Genomic DNA, 22,096 nt, shown 5'->3' with positions numbered 1-22,096 from the left:
CCTACATTTCTCTGATGGAAATAGGGATGTCCTATTCAGTGATGATGATGATACCCCGCCCATCTGACTGGGTTGACCCAGCCACTCTGTGAGGCTTCCAACATATATAAAACACAATTCAACATTAAAAAACTTCCCTATGCAGGGCTGCCTTCAGATGTCTTTTAAATGTTGTAGAGTTACTTATCTCCTTTGCTCAGGGGTCACATAACTCCATACCCTCAAACATTTCTCCAATGAAAATAGGGACATCCTAAGGAAAAGTGCCAGGGACGTGGGTGGCGCTGTGGGTAAAAGCTCAGCGCCTAGGGCTTGCCAATCGCATGGTCGGCAGTTCGAATCCCCGCGGCGGCATGAGCTCCCATCTTTCAGTCGCAGCTCCTGCCCACCTTGCAGTTCGAAAGCACCCTTAAGTGCAAGTAGATAAATAGGTACCGCTTTATGGCGGGAAGGTAAACAGCGTTTCCGTGTGCTGCGCTGGTGCTGGCTCACCAGAGCAGCTTCGTCTCGCTGGCCACATGACCCAGAAGTGTCTCCGGACAGTGCTGGCCCCCGGCCTCTTAAGTGAGATGAGCGCACAACCCTAGAGTCGGACACGACTGCCCCATACGGGCAGGGGTACCTTTACCTTTTAAGGAAAAGTGGGGGGACGCTGGTGGCGCTGTGGGTTAAACCACAGAGCCTAGGACTTGCTGATCAGAAGGTCGGCAGTTTGAATCCCCGCGACAGGGTGAGCTCCCGTTGCTTGGTCCCTGCTTCTGCCAACCTAGCAGTTCGAAAGCATGTCAAAGTGCAAGTAGATAAATAGGTACTGCTCCGGCGGGAAGGTAAACGGCATTTCCATGCGCTGCTCTGGTTCACCAGAAGTGGCTTAGTCATGCTGGCCACATGACCCGGAAGCTGTACGCCGGCTCCCTTAGCCAGTAAAGCGAGATGAACGCCGCAACCCCAGAGTCGGACACGACTGGACCTAGAAAAATGGGATAATCCAGGATCATATCAGAAACTAGGATGGCTTCTGTCAATCTGGGACTGTCCCTGGAAAATAGGGGCACTTGGAGGGTCTATTATTTAGACTGATTTGCAGAAATAATTTCCCCATCAAGTGGTTGCAGCAAGTTCTAAAGTGGAGAAAGGAGGGTGCAGACAGAGGGGCACACAAGGCAGCTGCCAGGTTTCCCTTCCCAGGCCACACAGGATGCTCCTCAGGACAAGGACCTCCCTTTTTTTGCTTATGGTTACATAATTATGAACATTATTACCGTTATTTATAATGAGTCTGACACATTAAGGCAGAACATTTCTCCCTTCACTCTTTTTTCTAATAGCAGTATTATATACCGTATTTTTCGCCCTATAGGATGCACCGGCCCGTAGGACGCACCTAGATTGGGGGGGGGATAAAGGGGGGAATTATTCCCCCCCCCAGGCACGGGGCTGGGGTGGGGGAAGCCCGAGCTTGCCCCGACCCCAGCCCCCAGAACGGGAGCCAGAGCGATGGCGAAGCTGCGTGCAGCTTCAGCATTCCTCTGGGAGCTTGCGCGGCTGGGGGGATAGCTTCCTGAAGCCTGAAGAGCAAGAGGGGTAGGTGCGCACCGACCCCTCTCGCTCTCCAGGCTTCAGCAAAAGCCTGCATTCGCCCCATAGGAACGCACACACATTTCCCCTTCATTTTTGGAGGGGGGAAAGTGAGTCCTATAGGGCGAAAAATACGGTAATTTGCAGAATATCTTCTTTAAAATCCCAACAAAGATTCATTTTTTTAAAAAAGTATTTTATGCATGACTAGAGTTATCTAGAGTTATCCATCTATCAATGGACAGTTATTTGTGAAGCCTTTGTAACCAAAAAAGAAGTTGAAGATTTGAAAGCAAATCATCTTAGTGCAACAGACAGCAAATCCTGTCTTCAGAGCTAGTGACTTAACAACTTGAAAGGGGAAAAAACATGATGTTACTAAATCATTCTGATGCTGTTTGACATCATTTATGAATTCAGTTTTGCTGAAATAATTGGACTGAGCTATTAATGAACTGGGGCAATCCATCCACATGTCCATCTAGAGGAGATGAATGAGTTGCAGATTCATAAGTAGGGAGGATCTATAATAGAAAAAGGGGATTCCTAGGACATACCACTTTAGCTTCTATCTATGCCATATAAGGTTTCCTGCACATTTGAATTTCCCTATGTCTGTCTTGTATGCCTACAAATAGCTCTGAAATTTATTTTGGATTATGGAAATGCATTTCATAGAATCATAGAATCATAGAGTTGGAATAGACCACAAGGGTCATCGAGTCCAACCCCCTGCCAAGCAGGAAACACCATCAGAGCACTCTTGACATATGGTTGTCAAGCCTCTGCTTAAAGACCTCCAAAGAAGGAGACTCCACCACACTCCTTGGCAGCAAATTCCACTGTCGAACAGCTCTTACTGTCAGGAAGTTCTTCCTAATGTTTAGGTGGAATCTTCTTTCTTGTAGTTTGGATCCATTGCTCCGTGTCCGCTTCTCTGGAGCCGCAGAAAACAACCTTTCTCCCTCCTCTATATGACATCCTTTTATATATTTGAACATGGCTATCATATCACCCCTTAACCTCCTCTTCTCCAGGCTAAACATGCCCAGCTCCCTTAGCCATTCCTCATAATGCATCGTTTCCAGGCCTTTGACCATTTTGGTTGCCCTCCTCTGGACACGTTCCAGTTTGTCAGTGTCCTTCTTGAACTGTGGTGCCCAGAACTGGACACAGTACTCCAGGTGAGGTCTGACCAGAGCAGAATACAGTGGCACTATTACTTCCCTTGATCTAGATGCTATACTCCTATTGATGCAGCCCAGAATTGCATTGGCTTTTTTAGCTGCCGCGTCACACTGTTGGCTCATGTCAAGTTTGTGGTCAACCAAGACTCCTAGATCCTTTTCACACGTACTGCTCTCAAGCCAGGTGTCACCCATCTTGTATTTGTGCCTCTCATTTTTTTTGCCCAAGTGCAATACTTTACATTTTTCCCTTGTTTGTTATTACATTTAAATAACAAACAATCAGTAACCACTGGAATTTTATAGTCCTAAAGCTGCACAACTTCCTTTTGCTTAGAAGGAATAGAAAGGGCAAATGAATAACTGATTAAATAGGTCTGATCATTTCATGCAACCCAAAGTTGTATCCCTGCATTTTGTTACACTATCCTTGTATTTTGAATTGTTAATGATTAATTCAGCAGTGTACATGATGGAAAATCTGTTCCTTGGCACACTGGCCAAGATATCCTAATGGATATATGTATGTAAATTGATAAAGATCTTCTGTGAAAGCAAACTGAAATATCAAGAGTATTATACTAACCACGTCAAACTGATATGTAACACTGAAAAACTAAATAGTTTCTATTATTCTTGGTAGTAGTAATATTATCTTAAACCACTGATTGCAAGTCCTCTCTGTTGGTTAAGTCTGCTGCCCACTCAGTCATATTTCCAAAACAAGTATTCTGTGAAGAAAAGGGAATGACTGTTGTTAGTTTGCAGTATAGGCATGACCTTAGTGCAGTGGTTTTTGAAATGCTCAGCCTTGAAGAAACTATTTCTACATCAGCTAGTCAGCCACAGAATTCTTCACCTACCATGAGCAGTGGCAGACCTGGGGGTCTCAACTTTCAGCAGTGCCCTGTGCAACACCAAAATTCAGCACCCCCGCCTCTCACACTCCATTCTAAATCATAGATACAGCTCTGCGCCCAGGGCAACAGAACCAGTCACACTGCGCTAAATCCCCCTCTGCCATGAGCCCCTTGCATATTGCCCTAGTCCATTCTCTAGGGCACACATTCACTTTACATAAGCCTCTTGGGCCTCACTGTTGCCCAAAGTGACCTGTGAGTTCACATCAGAACACATCTGCACTGTCCCGTGCCTGCATACTGCAGGAAAGATTGGAAATGATGGAAAGCTTGTCCTCTATTACACCTATTTAGTTAATTATTTAATTGATGTAGAGATGGTATCGGACTCCTAGTAAATTGGCAAAAATCTGTAAGTCAGAATCGGTCCTGCTGGAAATGCAAAGGGAAAGAAGGTACTTCAAAATATGGTGGTCATGCAAAATAGCAAGAGCTTTCTGGGAATGATTTATAATGAGTTGGGGGAGAAATGATAACTTTTGTGAAAAAAACAGAAGCTTTTCTTTTAGGTATAATTGGTGGAGAAGTACCTAGTGAACAGAAGAAAACTTTTTAAGTATGCTACTACAGCTGCCTGAATGATTTATGCCCAAAAATGGAAGGAAAAAACAAGAGCCAGTGTGGTGTAGTGGTTAAGAGCAGTGGACTCGTAATCTGGGGAACCGGGTTCGCGTCTCCGCTCCTCCACATGCAGCTGCTGGGTGACCTTGGGCCAGTCACACTTCTCTGAAGTCTCTCAGCCCCACTCACCTCACAGAGTGTTTGTTGGGCGGGGAGGGATAGGAGAATGTTAGCCGCTTGGAGACTCCTGAAGGGGAGTGAAAGGCGGGATATCAGATCCAAACTCTTCTTCTTCTTCTTCTGACAAACAAAGATTGGCAATTAAAACTAATGGAGTACACAGAAATGGCAAAACTTACCGGAAAAATAAGAAAACAAGATTAAATACTTTTTAAAACAGAATGGGGGAAATTTAATACTTATTTGAAGGTACATTGTAAACAAAGTAAAACATTAGCAGGACTGATACGTGCAGTAAGTTAACTAGAGGGAACATAAGGGAAAATTAGTAAATAGACTTTAATTGGATATGCAATAATAAAATGACATAAAATAAATAACCATGGAAAGAAGGGGAGGAAAATCAAAGGGAAAGCACATTGGATTTGTAAAGATTATGTTTTTGTTTAAAATATTTGTAAAATGTGAAAATGAAAAATAAAATTATATAAAAATTATTTAATTGAAGGAACTACTCAGACTAATAAGGGCGCAGCAAGAGCACTGTGTGCTAGGAGCCGAATCCTATAATTTATATATATATATTTGAACTAGCATATGCAAATTTCAGTCTTTTTTTTTGGTAATGTTTCCTCTTTTTACCATCCTGTTCATAGTGAATGATCTACAAGGGCTAGTAGAGAATTTTTTTAAATGAAAGTTCAGAGTCTGGGCCCCCACTGGTCTTGGAGCAGCATATCAGTTCCTCCTCTAGCCGCTGCCCCCCCCCCCCATGGCAGACCTGAAAGAGCTGGTGCTGTGTGTTTCATGACTGTGCTTGAGAGATGCCACATGGGTGTGTTTGCTTGCATGCGTGAGATTGCCCCATACACACACACACACAAAAACACACAAAACCATCTGAAAAAAACCATCTGAAAAAGTCTGAGCTGTTGCTTTGATTCTGACATGCAACCTCTCACAAAGCTGATTTTAAGTTCTTGAGTGCATTGTTTAAGTAAAGATAAAATCAGCAAACGAAGTATTTAATTATAAAGGAAGGCTTTGTGAGAAAGAGGCAGATGCAGCCGCAAAATGAGTTGTTATGCCAATCTCTAAAAGCACCTGTGCCCCCAAGGTCCTGTAGGTATTAAGCAAACAGTAGTGTTTTGTAACAACTGCAATTTTTAAACATCATGTAATTTTTTTTGATGACTGAAATACTTCACACCTCAGTATAATTTTCATCTCAGATCCCTGCACAAACTTTTCAAGTTTTAATTAAATCTGCCACATCTTGTTGTAAGAAGGCATTTTCTACTCCCACTTTACTGAGCCAAGAGGACAAGAGTCACACAGGATGAGGCTGCTGGTGTTCAATGCCTACTCTAGCACAGTGTTTTCCAAACCAATAGCTGACGCTATTTTTTTCTGAAATGAAAAGAAAGGAAAAAATGCTGTTTCTTTCTGCCTCTGACCTTTCCTGCTTTCCAGAAGGCATTCTAGATTCTTGAGCACCTCCCACTGATAAGGAAGGTAGCGCTGTGCTCTTGAATGACCTCTTTAAGCGGAACTGCTTCCCAGATCCCAAGCAGCCCTACCCATGGCAAAGAAGGAAGAGCATTGATGAGCTCTTTGTAGGGTTGCCTCTTCAAACATTTCCCCCTGTCTTCCTTCGTTCTCGGATATTGTTTCCCAGTACGGGCGGGGAGAGAAATTATCTGAGGTAGGTGATTATCAAAATAAGAATTTCTGGCTTACATAAATGTATAGGCCTTTTATTTTGGACTGCAGTTAATTGATTAGTTAGATTAATCAATTGAAAACCTTTTGATTGATTAAAAGAGCCCACAATTAATTGAACGTCAGGTTTTTAAAAAAATAATAAGTTTAATACCGCTATAAAAACTTTAGTTTTTAGAAGAGGCATTCCCCGTTCTTACACAGAAAGGAATGCCTCTTGCAGGAAGGTGTCTTCTGCGACACACACTTCTGGCCATGCAAAACTGAAGAAAGGCTCCTGAAATTGCAGGAGAACTTGGAAAAGCAAACATATTTATTAAGCACCCCATTTTCCAGTGGTCACTTTGGCGTGTCCAAAAGAAGTGAGGGGAATGAGATATCCCTCCCTTTCCTCTTCCCACTTGCTATTTGGGTGCTGCTACAGAAGCCTAATAAACAGGGCAAGAAGAAAGATGGGAGGAGTTTGGGGGTGGATGACATGTTTCTGAATCTGGATTGCCTCAGAGATCAACCAAGCTATTTTCCAACTAATCTGACACAAGCTCAGAGGATTTTGCCCGTCTTCTGCCTCCATGGATATATAACAAATTTAAGACAATACAGACAACCAATTTACCAAGGCTCTTGTTTTATGTGTGTGCAAAGATATGTGGGTCCCATTAGTTATTTTGTCAACTAAAGCATATAGGATTGATAAACTAAGGCTTCTTTATTCAGGTAACAACCGTACTTTTATTGAAATGTTGGACATGCTACAAACCCCTGACTCTGGGAATCCTATAATTGAGCACAACCAATGCATTTGTAATTCCAAAACCTACAAGTGCATGCATTAATTTATCATGAAAAATTATCATTTAGACCCAGGCAGAGTTCTGTCTCTTCTCTCTTTCCTCCTCCATTTACCCCCTAATAATAAATAGTAAAATATGAGGAGGAGGAAACAGGATTTTTGTTAATTTAAACAGGAAAGGTTGATGGAAACCAAAACAAATGAAACTGTTGTCAAAGTAAAGTATGTTCTAGGTCACAAAGGTTCTAACACCTAACCTAAGAATGGGTGGGTATGTTTGGAATAAAGGAAGGGAGGACAGGAAAATGATGGAGTTTCATAGATAAGTTTGGTGGAATGAAAATAAACAAAAATGAATGGGAAATCAAAACAAGATAATCACATGGATTGCTGGTTTATTCCCTCCCTATATGGAAATGAATTATGTGTTTTTAGAGTTCAATATAATTTTAAAAGAACTCTGTTGAAATTTCCCTTCATTTTAATCACTGTTGGTTCCAATAACGTTGCCAATTATGTTGTTATGTTAACTATGTGTCATAGCTGAACCAGTGTAAAATGCCACACATGCAGCTACAACTTCAGAAAGGTCAGTGTGGTTCCACTTGGATCTATAAAACATCTTCACCCTGGCCTAGCTCCCTGGCTTAAATCTTGACCAGGCCAATTCCTATTTCTTCTCCAGATCACCAACCCTAACAACCAGCTTCTTAGGTACTGTGGCAGGTAACATTTCTTTATCTCATGACAACAAAAACTTTATAGATGGCCTACAATGTAGACATTACCACCTTAACTGACAGCTCAACCTATTTCTCTCTTTTTTTAAAAATAGCTAAAGTACGGGGTACCACGTGCATACCCTGCAACATTCGTCAGATGAAAATAGGGACATTTCTCACTCCCCCTCAAATGACCCCCCGTTACCCTCCATTGTTCGTCATCCCCCCCCCCCGAGCATTTCCACCACCACTACACAAATGGTACACAGCACACATGCCTGAGAAAACCCCTTAATCCCAGTTTTATTTTATTTTTTGGTAGATTTACAAAAAAGGGGGGCACCAATTAATAAATTTTAGAGGGGCAATAATAAATAAAGGGGCAAGTTTAGATGTGGACACACAAAGCATTCAATAAAAAAAATCAAAAAATCTATACTTCTTTGTACTCTCCTGTGCTTCCCCTTTCCTCCTGCCCAGAGCGGCCCTGCCCTCTGCTTGCCCACCAGAGCTGGCATGTCGTGCAGGGCTGGGCCTTGGTGGTGGCAGCTCCTTCCCCCCCCCCCCATTCTCCAGCAGCTGCCAGGAGCTGCCCAGTGGAGGAGGCCAGCAGCTGCCCTGGAGGGACAATGAGATGCTCCCTCCTGGCTGCCCAGGGCAAGCGTCAGCTCCTCTCCTCCTCCTCCCAGAGCTCAGTGGCAGCAGCACTGGTGGGAGAAATGGGGACATTCCAGGATCAAATCAGAAGCTGGGATTGCTTTCGTAATTCCTGGATTGTCCCGGGAAAATAGGGACTTTTACATATTGTGTTTTGAGTCTGGTCTACAGTTTAAACTGTTTTGTTTTGCTTTGGGAGACACCCAGAGAACTCCTGTTTTGGGAAGTCCTATAAATGCAGTTAATAAATTAACCTTAGTTTCCCAGGATTAAGCGCCACAGAATTCAATAGGACTTATTTCCAAGTAGACATGGTTAGACTTGCAGCCTACGGTAGCCATGAAACTAAAAAAACCTGGCTTGTTCATCTTGTTATATCTTCCCATGACCAGGAACTCTGTGTTGAACCCGTTAAAGTAAGGGAGCCTCATTTCCCTTCATTCATGTACGGTTCTGTTAGACGACTACGTGTATCCACGGTTACACTTGGTGCTCGTCCTACTGATACTAATTCTGCTGCATCTTTGTTGTCATCTGTGGGCCTGAGAGCACCTGGCCCCTTCCCAAGCCTCCTTTTTGCTGCTGAGGCAATTTTGGTTTTGTTGCTGGTGATTTTGTAATTTCTTCTAAATTTCTGGAACCTATCTACTCCAACTAAAACATTTCACTTCTACCTGCTAGGAACCTAAGGTGGCATTCATGTTTAGGAAGAAAACCATAACAACTTGTCCCCATCCATGTGAACTATCTGACCTCCGTGGTCATGAGCTGCCCCCCAGATCCAGAGCCTACCGGTTGCCACTGCCCAGCTAAAAATTTTGATTCAGTTCTCATATGGACTGTGCCAAGCTTGTGAAAGCCTTAGTTCTGTTGCTAACCTGTTGTTTAAATAGATTTTTTAAAAACTGTTTCCCTTCAGGGAAAAATAACATGCAATTAAATCGTTAGAACACTGAAACATACAATTCAAAGAGAACCCAACTTCACACTTTGAAGGGAATCTCAGGGAAAGTTTTCTGAACCATTTTGGGAGGGCTATGAGCTATTTTCAGTCTGTCTGATCCCATTTCTCCACATTTAGTGCTATTCATGTTGTGCCATTTGAACAAGTGGCTGTGTTTTAATTTTGGGACTGTGCGATCCATGGGCGTAGCCAAGGAGGGGCAGGTAGGCAGTTGCCCCCCCCATCAATATGAATCAATACAAATCTGAAGTTCTGCCCCCCCCCAAAGCCTGCCCCCCTCCCCAACAAAAATCCTGGCTGCACCCATAGTGCGATCATTTTGTAAATATTGTGTTGAGTCAGTCAGGACTGGTGGAAGCTAAACAAGCTTTTCAAGAAGCTGTGTGGCTTTTTCTATTTTTTTAAAGAGAGGAGCAATCCTTTAAATTCTTATTCCAGACTTGCAGTTAGCTTACTATTCAGCAAAATATGTAATTATCTCTGTCTCCATTCTTCTTTGCATTGTTTCAGTTTTCAATCCTATCCCAGGAGGACTTATGTTAAATCTTATCCAACATTGGTCCTTAAATCAAGGGAGCAGCTCCCCTGTGAGGAAAAGGGAGCAAGCAGTGTTTTGGACTTTTTAGTTTAAGGAAAAGGCAAGTAAGTAAAAATGATGTAAGGCATGGAGAGTGGGTGGAGGAAAGTTTCCCTCCCTTTCTCATAACACTGGATCTCATGGACATGCAATGAGGCCGGAGGCTGGAAGATTCAGGACAGAGAAAAGAAAATGCATCGTTAAAACTATGGAACTCACTTCCACAGGGGGCCACCAGCCTAGATGGCTTAGAAGAGGATTAGAGGAATTCATAGGGGAGGAGGAGAGGGCTATTGAAAGCTCCTAGCCAACAATGGAGGCAGCAGTGCTTCTGAATACCAGTTGCTGGAACCAGAAGGAGGGAAGACTTCCTCGTGTGCTCAGGTCTTGCTTTCAGGCTTCCCACCGGCATCTGTTGGCTACTGTGAGAACATGGGCTGCAGGGGCCACTGGCCCAATCCAGCAGGTTTTTCTGATGCTCTGATGCTCCTTTCTCTGCAAAACAACAAGAAAAATGCCACCCTGCCTGCTCTCTGAAAGGATCAGCTATGAGGGATGTAGTGAGGTAGCCCTACCTAGAATGCATAATAAATTGCTATTAAAGGCACATCCATCCTAACTAATTATTTGGATACATTTCTGGAGAAGATGGCATGCTCAGGTGTCTTCTCCCTCATGGGCTAATTTTTATATGCAGGAAACATATTGAGCTGCCACTATTTTTCTGAGCCAGCTGTTGTTAGATAAGCTCTGCTACAATAAGAAAGGATTCAGCCCAGCATTCGAAGCTTGTTTATGGCTTTACTTGACAATCTGTGCTTGCATGGGCTGTCACTTGGTCAAAGTTAGGCTGACACTGAATATGTTTTTGAAATGTCAACCCTTGGCCTTTGTCCCCCCTGTTTTATGTTCTCCAACCCTACACAGCTGTGTAAGCATCATGCAATGTAGACCCCATGGCCATCTCAGGGGTGGGTTACTTTGAGGCCAATGCCTTGACCCCTGCCAGGTGTTGCTGAGGCCTCCAGGTCCTTGTATTGATGTCACTGCCGTGGGCAGGAAAACAAAGTGGGAAGCACTGTGATAGGAGCAGAGAACTATTGAGCTACTCAACAGAATTGCATAAAGCGGGAGGGTGTAAAGAGGTAACCTGTAGCAGAACAGACTTGGGAGGTCTTAGGCAAATCTCTCTCTTTCCTTATGTCACCAGCAGAGAACCTGCAGAATGGGAGTGCTGATATTGATACTGATCTTGTATTGAGTTAATGTATGTAAAGCACTAGAGCATGTGTATCACTTCCTCCAATATTGAACACAAATGTTGAGAGCTGATAGGATCAGACCCAAAACAGTCGCTGGGAAACAACAGGGGAGGTGCCAGCCTCCAAGGAAACCCCAAGATTTACAAAATCTTTTTTAAAGAAAGTGCTAATGTCCCCAAAACCAATTTGGTGAGAAAAGATCATGCTCAACAATCATGGAATGCTGCATGTCAGCTGGAAATAAAGAACAGAAAATTGTGAGAGAGAGGGGAGACAGGGAGGTATCTAGATGTACAGCAGGGCTTTCCCTTTATTGGCAGAAAAGATGCAACAGCAAATGACCCATTTCAGATGTTTCCTTGTGATAACCTGAGAGTTGCTTCTCAGGTATAGGGTTGTTGTGCTAGTCTGCAGCTTTTGCATATGAGCCACGAGTGGCCCAAGTGAAGGCATTTTTTACACATTAGCACACCCAGCCACATGGGAGCTGCAATATACCATGGTGCTCTTCTGCATGGCTGTGGCACGCATGTGAGTACCCCAACCGCACTGGCAACATGAGTCTTTTCTATTCAAACATCACTGTTGTCTGTTGGTGCCAAATGTTCTCCATATGTTTTTGCTTCAAAAGTAGTGATTTGGGGTGACTAAATTTTTTTTAAATCTTTTTTTAAAAAAAATGTTTTAACTGTTTTAGCTGAGTTGATTGACATCCTACACCCTTTCAAAATGTGTTGGGGGTTTATTAGGTTGTTTTTATTTTGATTATTTTGTGGTTTTATATTCTGATTTTATCCTGTGAACCACCCTGAGACCTGCAGGTATAGGGTGGTATATCAATTCAATAAAAAATAATAAACACTGCACACACCACGGAAAAAACTATTCACACTCCCATGGTTTTCCACAGCTGTTTATAGTCATTGTCTCCCCTTTCTTTGTGGTGACCATTTCTCCTCTGCATAATTCTTCACTGAGTGATCTCAGTGCATCAGCGATACTGATATGATGACATTACAGGGTCACAGAACAAATCAGTGTATGTCCCTGCTACCATAACTTTTAATTTTATTTCATTCTATAAGCAAATTTGGTTCACAGAGGGAGGGCTATATTTCTTAGTCTGCTCACATGGCAATCTTAGAGAATCAGAATAAATTTTAAGAATCTAACTTTTAAGAATAATAATGATTGTCAAAAGGCGGAGGGGGCTTTCAATTCTAACTAAAAAAAGTTTACAAAACTGGTTGAGCACTAATTCACACATATTGCATCCATGTGAGGTAACACCAAGAGGAAGCAGCTGCAGTGAAGCTCTCCCCAGTGAGTTTTTGTGATGGGGGCCCATCTGTGCAGACACGTCACACACATGGTGGGCCTACCAATTAAGAGTCTTGGTGTGATATCAGCTACATGGAGTGGCTACATAACCAGTAATTATTTTTATGTGTGTGACCTCATCAGATTAAAATTTGCTGTAATACTCATTTGACTGGGTGAATGTAAGAAATTTAAAGGGACGCGGGTGGCGCTGTGGTCTAAACCACAGAGCCTAGGGCTTGCCGATCAGAAAGTCGACGGTTTGAATCCCTGTGATGGGATGAGCTCCTGTTGTTCGGTCCCTGCTCCTGCCAACCTAGCAGTTCGAAAGCACATTAAAATGCAAGTAGATAAATAGGTACCACTCTGGCGGGAAGGTAAACAGTGTTTCCATGCGCTGCTCTGGTTCACCAGAAGCGGCTTAGTCATGCTAGCCACATGACCCAGAAGTTGTTTGCGGAAAAACGCCGGCTCCCTCGGCCAGTAAAGTGAGATGAGCGCCACAACCCCAGAGTCGTCCGCGACTGGACTTAACGGTCAGGGGTCCCTTTACCTTTACCTATGTAAGAAATTAGCTACCAAGTGTTCTTTTGAAACTATTTGTATGCTGTCAACCATTGTTTAGCTTGTTAATCATCTGATTTTAAAAATTGATTTATTACATTTAAATAAATACATATCACACCAAAAGAAGTCTTTTGCAATGCCAAATGAAGTATAATTTGATGCTATTCATTGTTAAAAGGGTTTTTAATTTCGCTATAGCAGTAACAAAGCAAAATACCCTCAAGAATCAAGATGTATGCTCATGATTTGCAATCCCACCTATTAAAATGTCTCATCTCTGAGTTCTTACTTGTGCTGCCCAAGAAAGTACATTTTGCTGGTTACAACTAAGGTAATATGCACACTACAACCTAACCTAATGCAAAGTACAGATTTTGAGTGCCCTAACCAATCTACAATTCCAAGGATTTGGGGATAAAAATGGCATTACAGCTGCACTGTAGTATAATCATAGCCCACAACTGCATATGTGGTAAACTATATACTTTCTGGTTTCACAACAGGTCACACAGATTGACCAAAAGCTGAATGACATCCTGAATGCTCTTGAGGCTCAATTTATCAAGCAGCAATCAGCAGACTGGACATCATCTTCAGCTACCCCTAGAGCTAGGCGGTTGCGGTCTTCATCAGGCTCACCTCCGCTGAGCCGTAAGATGTGAAAACAACTCAACAGTATTGCACCATCTTTCTCATTCTTTCATAAATAGCTGTAGTTGGTGTTGAGATCCAAGTTTGCAACTGATTAAATGGATCCATGAACAGAAAGAGTAAGACACAAGGCACCTTCCCACATGCCCTTCTTTTAAACCTAACACCTTCCTCATCCTGTCTTCCTTCATTTCATCAAATGGAACCAACAGGATGTGGTGACGCTCAGAAGGAACAGAGGTAAGAAACTTGTTTGAGAGAGAGGCTTCACCAAGAAATAATATTAGTCAACTCTGTATGTTAGGATGAGTTCATTCCTACAAGAAGAGATGTCAAGGCTTGTCTGGAAACCATCTTCTGATCTGGACATTCTTTCTCTTGTTATTCAGCTGAGGACATTAGCACTCACTGATGAGGGAAATGCACTCTGTACTTGCTCAGAGGCAGTTTCATCTGCTCATGTGTATTCCAAAGTTGATCCACAACATCGAAAACATGTCATAGGCAAGTCCTGGCTCAAACAAAGCCCTGGATTGACAAGCCTTGTTTTCTAGTAGTGAGCTAACTCTGCTACAGTTTTCAAGCAAAGGATCCTAATCTAGTGAATGGTTAAGACATTACCTCTACACAAGACACCAGATTTTTCAGAATATATGTATAAAATGTGTTGAACCATACACATGCGTAATATGGCATTACCCAAGAACAGTAGTAGTGTGAATTCCCCTTTAATTTCCCCACTACCTTTCATAGTTTTGAGTTTTCCAGTTGGTTTTCAGTGAGATGAATATACTCCTTTGTGGAAAATTCCTGTTTTCCACAAGGTGGAGGAGTAGAAAACACCTTAAATTTATATTTTTTGATTAGCAAGTTATTGACAGCCATACTCTGTGTCACCGATGTAACACATCAAGGGAACTAAAAGAAGAACCTATGCTATTATTAGGAAACAGTGTTTGCAATGAGACAGAAACATGTTGAAATGAAGAGCAATGGTGCTTTGAATACAAATATTTTAATACCTGTAAGCTGCACGAATTCCCATTTATAAAGTTAATTTTCATTCATAAGTGAGACTAAGGGGAAACCTGACATTTTCTTTCTGCCGATGTTTCTGTCTTCCTACCATCTGGTGTCACATGATTTTTGTAAAGTGGATCCAAATTATTATTCTGTTTCACATGCATATTATTTACAACTGTGCATCTCATTCCACATTCAAAAGACAATGTTGAATTATTATTTTTGCATATTGCATTCACACTAGTATCCAGACTTGTGCTTCATGTTTTTCATTCAAAGGACAGGTCATGGTTTCATGTTGTCTATACAATTGACCCTCATGTTTCAGCCTATTGCCCATCATGTTCCTCCATTTTTAAAAAATCAGCAGTGAAATTCAAACCTGAGTAGATCCAAATTGTAGTTGTGTTGCCCCTTCAAATGTTCAAGCAGCAGCACTGTAATGTATTGCAAGTGCATTATTTATACATCAACACAGTTCTACACCCTTGTTGTTGCATATTGCATGGGAAGTTGGCTTGGTTGTCACAGGCACATTGAAGCCATTGCTTTTCAGCAACAATATTTGCAAACTTAAATTGTGGCTATGGAGATTTATTTATTTATTTATTTATTTATTGCTTTGGGGGGAGGAGGGCCCATAGCTCAGAGATAGATTCCTTTTGGTCATTTGCCCAGGTGGGCAAAGCTGAGTCTGATCCACTCCACCCAATTCACCCACCCAGGTCTCAGTAATACAGGCCAGGTCAACTCCCTCATCCACAGTTAAGTTAGAGGAGTGAGGTCTTAGTAGGAACCAACCAGCTATTTAAATGAAGCACTACTAAATCATCTCTGGCAGTATTGCTGTATATTGCAATAAACATTTTAATTTTTTTGAATGGACATGATGCAGATGGACACTAGCTGTTATGCAAATAAATGAGTTTTGTACATATAAAAATTGTTGCACTTTTAATGTAACTTTGATTGTTTATTGAATGCTAAAGTATTGTCTTTTTGAAATGTCCATGGTCTGTACATTGCCTATGTAATAAAGTATCTTGTACTTCAGAAAAGAATTCAAATGAACCAATTGGGAAATAATGTAAATAGCATGCCTCAACTGGAAAGTGTTCGTGTTTATTAAAGCCTCTTTAGACATTCCTTTTGGCATACAGTTTCTCTTGGAATTCTCCAGCTAGTTAGCATGATTGCAACATTAAAAGATGGCTTGCACATGTAAATGTCTCCTCACAGATGTGACTCCATCTTAGACAGAACAATCACATTGGCTCAAGTACAATGCTTTCCCATGGACTCAGTTCACACATACAGTTGCTGTTTGTCAAGGGTGGAATAATCCAGTGTAGCAAAGCAATGTGACATGCATGCACATGTGTGAAAAATCCTGTAGTGGGGTGAGGAACTTCAGGCCTAGAGGCCAAATGTGGCCTCCACGGCCTCTCCACCTGGACTTCATTATGCTCCCCAAGCTGCATCCCACACTCCTCGAGCCATACTCTTCACGGACCCTCAAGGGTGCTGACTTGGGCCAGCGTTGGAGCATGCTGTACTGTAGTGATGCTGCGATGTGACATGATGACATCACATGTGTCATGTCATCATGACAGAATGGCTCCGGCACTGTGGTGGTGGCTGGACCAGGGCCTCCGCACCCCCACCTGCCCCCACCGCCTTACCTCTGGCACTCAGTTCCTGGTCCAGTTGTTGCCATGACGGGGCCACACACTGAGGGAGCCACTGGGGTACGGGGCAGAGGCCAGGCACCCATGGGCACCCACAGTAAAAGGTTTGTGGGTGCCCAGGCACCAGTGCTGACCCTGCTTGGCACCCTCCTTGAGTGCTCTTGCCTGGGCCGACGGTGTCCCTGGACTGCAATAGCACTGCTTGCTTATCTGGATGGAGAATGGGCGTGTAAACGTGTAAAAAATTCCTCTGGCATCAGAATGGCTGGAACACAGCTGATTGCAAAGGTAAGTGTCACCTCTTGCTGTACCCATTTTTGCCTCTGGACCTACCTGTAATGGTAAATGTGACTATAACATTAAGGGCAAGCGGGAGGAAGGGCTGGAAGCCTGAATGAGATAGTACTTGAAGGAGAGAAGACCTGTTGTACATAGTTCTTTAATAAAACTGTTTCTTGATCAACTTCTCTGGCCTACTCATCATTAAACACAGAACATTACATTATTCACTGCTGGCAGAAACTCCCCGCTCCCTAGAACATGTGGCTTTTGTACTAAAAAGATTACCCACCCCAATCTGGAGAAATCCAAGTTACCCATGGTATCGCCCAATCCTTTCCATTGCCTAAGATGCAGGATGTTCTAGGTACAGCCGTTGCTTCTTTTCTAGAAAAATAGGTGCCAGTACTCACCGTGAAGTTGTTACAGTAAGTGCCACACTTTTTGACAACAAAAATAGAGATGACAATACTGTGTACCCTTGAGTGCCTCCTGAAAAAAAGCATTGCGTGCAGCATCCCAGAAAGGCGGTGCCTAATCCGTCCCTAAAAGTGGCTCCTGTGAGAGCTTCTGCACCTTCTCTGGACATTGCAAACTCCTATATGGACATGCCTTTAAGAATTTTGAACTGCTTCTGTCAGGGAACTTAGGGTATCATGCAGACTAAATAAATATGTCATTTGTTTTCTAATTTTTTGAATCTTAAATGCAGTTTGCACCATTCCCCATCAGGTTTTAAATGATTCCAATTTCATGCCCACCTTTCTCTCACCCAACATCACATTAAATTCAGCGTCATATGGGCTTAGATTGCAATCCCAACTGTTCCTTTGCAATGGTGCCTGCTTTCAGCGCTGTTTAAATACAGTGCCAGATGCAACCCACACTGTTTTCGTGCAGGCATGAATCCCCATTACAACATAAAATGTCAGGTGATTGACAAGTGGATAGTCCTGTCTGTCAATGGGAAGCAGCTGTTTGAGAAAGCTAGTAGTCTTGGACACATGGAGATGTCACATGAAGTGGCTGCGGAAACCCAGCCAGAAGGGTGGGGTATAAAAATAAACAAATAAATTATTATCTAGATAATAATGTCAGTACAGTATGGGGTGCGGGAAGAGGAGAAATGTAAAAGGGAAAAAACAGCTACAGAAAGTTTAAGCCAGAAATTGAGCTCAAAAATGGTTGAAGAAACCTTGTCATCATTCACAGAATACATGGTTCAGATTTTTAATCCCTCACACCCTACAGTGAAAAAGGTAGGAAGATGACTGGAAGGGGACAATGGAAGGCGGCCCGTGGTGGGTTCACTGCTGGTACGGTCCCTTACAAGCATGCCAGCTAAAAGCCCAGGCCAATAGTAAGAGTCTTAATTTATTTCTAGAGAATTTTGCTCCTATTGAATTTCATCTAATTCAAATGAATTTGATGCTTTTGTTGAAGCAAAGCCTATAAGGGAAACTGACAAAAAAAAAAAAAAAAGGTCCATACGGTGAGCAAAATTCCTAAGGCAATTTTTTTGCACCCCTAATTTTCCACTGAATTATGCTTATAAGCAATATATGACACCTATTTGAGGGCTCCTGCTTATTATTTAGAAAAAATACCTGCATACTGCTATTCATAAAAAAATTCAAAGCTGTTAAAACCTGTAAAATATGGTAAGAACAACAACATAATAATTAAAACATCATTAATTGACCATTAGCAGGCGTGTTTTTCTTAATTGTCTGCATAAGCCTGGCGGCAAATAAAAGTCTTCTGCAAATGCGTGAAAGTCAGCACAAATCTCTATTGGAAGAGCATTTCACAGGGATTATTGGGCCAATAATCCTGAAGCTCAGGTGAGCCTCACAAACTCCCATTTCCTCTCACAATTCCCAGGCTGGGTTAACATGCAGCCCCTCTCTGCAGGGAACTCTGAGGAATTATAGCTCTGTGAGGGGAACTGGGGTCTCTTAATATTATCACCCCTGCCTTAAAGTGACAATGATGATGCTTTAAATGTATAGTGCAGATGGGGCCTAAATCTAGACCAATTTATGACCCACAAAATAAGCTTCATGTGAAGGTGAAGTGCCCATACTGTAATAATTAAAATGATAACAAGGATATATGCAGCACACAGGAAGTTCTCGTCCTATACATTATCCTAAGAATTACCTCAGTAATTCTTTAAAATGCTCCATAACATGAAGCAATCTTATTGTCCTCCACTGCGGACTGGGGAAGGGCTGGGAGGGACAACAGCAGCAAGCTCAAGGCTGAGGTTAAATTTGAACTCAGGATTTCCTGGCTCATCACTTGCACTGTTTGCCACTACACTATTCCAGTTTATGCCTGAAGTTATTCTTTACTTCATGTTGCCCTATTTTCCCCAGAATACATTCTTCCCATCCTCCAGGGAACACTCAACCTTAAATAAGTTTTAGATAAGTTTTCTCAACCATGTGGTAAACAGTCTCATAAGACATAAAAGAGCGAGATTGCCATCTTATCTAAAACAAGCTTATTTGCCAAAATACCCATTATGCCGTGTTGGTCTTTACGATGGTGAATTATGGCTCCTGCGTCACTGTGAGAGCAGAGTGTCTGCCATCTTTCCCTAGTGCTTCGGGGGGGGGGGGGCAAACTGGATGGAAGTTTAGCATCTTCTGATGGCATTTGATCTCTTCTTTGGAGGGGGGCCTGGGGGAGGATGAATCAAAGTTCATTTTAAGCTTTGAAAGCAAAAGAGGGCTCTGTGCTCTGTGATTAATGCTGATCCTTTATATTGGATTTTGCACTCTATGATTAATGTCTCTTCAATCAAGATTGTGAGGGTTTCCTCTCCATTTTAGTGAAGCAACCATCATTTGAAGAAAGAGTGTCTAAGGCAGACATTTGCCTCAAATGTTTTGTTTCCTCTACGTGCAGTTTCATGCCTCACAAAACCTATTCCTAGCATGGCCTCAGATTCATTTATATATTTTTCTTAAGATAAAATACCATGCCACCTAACCCAATGGTTACAGTAACTTACAATACATATGTTACAGTAAAATAATAGTACAATACATATAATAAAACAATACATATTTTTCCTGTAAAATAATAAGCATTTAGCCCAATATTTTCCCTACAGTAAACCTTGCGTCTGTTTAAAAAAATAATTTTTATTGGGTTTTATAAACAAGAATAACGTTATACAAATAAGTATACCAAGTTTTCGCATGTCATTTGTATATCACAAATAAGCATAATAAATGGGCAGTAATATCTACAACGTATGGTTCATTATTAGTGGTCAATGTATAAGTTACGGGAAACCGTACCTGAGCCAAGTGCAACCCATTGTTGACTGAAGTGGGGGTTGCTCAGGAGTTTGCTTCCTTTGGGTTGTGTACTTCTTGTAGGAAGGCAATGTGTGGTTTCATGGTGTTTACATATGAGGTGATGTGTTTTCTTTTGATAGGGTTTCCCAACCCCCCCCCCCTTTAATGTAATTGCTTTTAAGCTTTTTTAATCTTGCTTATCTACTTTATAGGATGATTCCCTGCCAACTCGTCTGGGTTGCCCTGTGTCTCTCACCTTGTATTGTCTATCGAATCTTTTAAGTTGCGCTGACCTGGAGTGTGGTGGGTGGGGGAAGAGGGGGGTTGGGTTGGAATTAGACTTGGATTAAAGAATGGGTGGTAGATTACAGAAAGTAGCCTATAAGTATTCATATAGGTGTTTATTTGGGGTATCTTGGACCATCTGGCGTCTAGCCGGTTGGTCCTGGGTCTCACCTGGCACAGAGGGCCTTGTTTAAGGACAGGCCATCCTCCCTGTCATTTGGGAGTGGTCAGTGAGACGTGTTAAGCGTCTTTGTGACATCTGTGTTGGCTATAAGGTTTACACCCAAAAGTGTGAGTGGGGTCCAGTTAAGGGTGGAAGGTGGGGTTAGGGATTTGTAGAAAAGAGTTAAAAAGTAAAGGCTGGCAAGGGTGTGTTCAGAAACAGAACAACAACAACAACAACAAAACAGAAGCAAAACGGGGGAAAGGAGAGGGAAAAAAGGAAAAAGAAGAGAAAGGGGGATTAGAGTAAAAGAAGAAAGAAAGAAAGAAAGAAAGAAAGAAAGAAAGAAAGAAAGATTAAAAATTGCAGTGTGGTTCTAGTTATAATATGAGGTAAAAGACCACCAAAGGGGGGGGGTACTATTGAAAGTGGGTGGGGAGGTTTATGTATGTACGTGTAGGGGTGTGTGTATTTGTGTGTGTGTATTCTCTTTAAAGTGAAAAGGGAAAGAGGGAGGGGAAAAGGTGGGAAGGAAAAAAGAAAAAGAAAGGGGAAAATAACAATAGAAATAATAGTAACATGGAGTAAAAAGCTTTTTTGTTTTTTTAAAAAAGATGATCATGGGGGGGAGGACTCCCCCCTAAAAAGAAAGAAAAAAGGGATCAGGTTTTTATTTTATTCTATTTTCTTTCTTTCATTTTCCTATTTAATTTTTTAAAATGAGAAATAAAAAATAAATAAATAAGGTAGGAAGTCAGGGCTGAAGCTGTGTTCTCAGGAAGTAGCCTGTGTTGGTTCAGGGCTCCGTTTTGGATGCCGCCAATTTGATTCTTAAGAGTTAGAAAAAATGGAGGTAAAAAAATTGAAGAGAGAGTTAGAGAATGTATTAAAAATATTTTTTAAAAAAGTAAGGAAAAGGAATTAAAATAATAGTAAACATAATTTTTTTAAAAAATAATTTATTTATTTTTAAATCACACACATATATACATATACATTTACATATAGGTGTGTCCCTGCCCGCTTCCCTCGTGCCAGTCTCCAGAAAGGTCGGGTCAGGACCAGGTTGGGCCTGCCTGGCTCTCCCAGTCCCCTCCTCCCTCTCATCCCTATGGCTGCAGTGGTGGTTGCCAGTGACAGCAGAGGCTGGCAGGTGCTTGGCAGGGGGGTGGGGAGGCTCCGTTGCATTATCTGCTGGGTTCCCTCTGAGCTTCGCTGGATCCCTGCTACAGTCTAGGTCGTTGACTGAGTGGGGGCCTGGGGGCCTTGCACAGCCCCCTTGAGCATTGCGTTCAGTGTCCCTGGCTTCCCTTTGCCCTTATACCCCCCCAACCTGTTGCTGCCCTTACCTCGTTGCTAGTTTTGCATTTTCTGTATTTCCGCATTGCTGAAAAGGGATCAGGGCACTGTTGCCAGTTAGGCTTAGTTCGCTGTATTTAGGTTGCCAGGGGTGCTGTGGGCAGCTCAACAATTGAAGTGGCTGCGCGGCTGCAGCAAGCAGGATTAGCGTTAAAACTTTTAGCCCTTGCTCCACAGAGTTTTTTCTGATCCCCGCTGCATATTGCTGGGCAAAAATCCTTTTAAACTTTTGGGTTCATCCTTGCATACGGTGTTGTGACCACATGGCAATCACGGGGGCCGCTATTTTTGAGAGTTAAAGTAAAGGTTGTCTCTGCACTTGCT

General features: G+C 42.3%; 1 protein-coding gene across 8 annotated transcripts in view; it reads left to right on the top strand.

The window, feature by feature from the left end:
• LOC310677659 (potassium voltage-gated channel subfamily KQT member 1-like) overlaps positions 1-15,830 on the top strand; it is a 343,781-nt gene extending 327,951 nt beyond the window's left edge. For all 8 annotated transcript variants that reach the window (XM_083440777.1, XM_083440775.1, XM_083440776.1 and 5 more), the window contains one exon: positions 13,514-15,830. In XM_083440777.1, coding sequence (XP_083296903.1) covers positions 13,514-13,672 — 159 coding nt within the window. In that variant the 3' untranslated portion in view covers positions 13,673-15,830. The remainder of the gene's footprint in view (positions 1-13,513) is intronic.
• Positions 15,831-22,096: the final 6,266 nt, after the last annotated feature.

This window comes from Podarcis tiliguerta (assembly GCF_965153285.1).
Source record: "Podarcis tiliguerta genome assembly, chromosome: 5".
Classification (NCBI taxonomy): domain Eukaryota; kingdom Metazoa; phylum Chordata; class Lepidosauria; order Squamata; family Lacertidae; genus Podarcis; species Podarcis tiliguerta.
The sequence above is the reverse complement of the archived record's forward strand: the minus strand, read 5'-3'. Positions and strand labels throughout refer to the sequence as shown.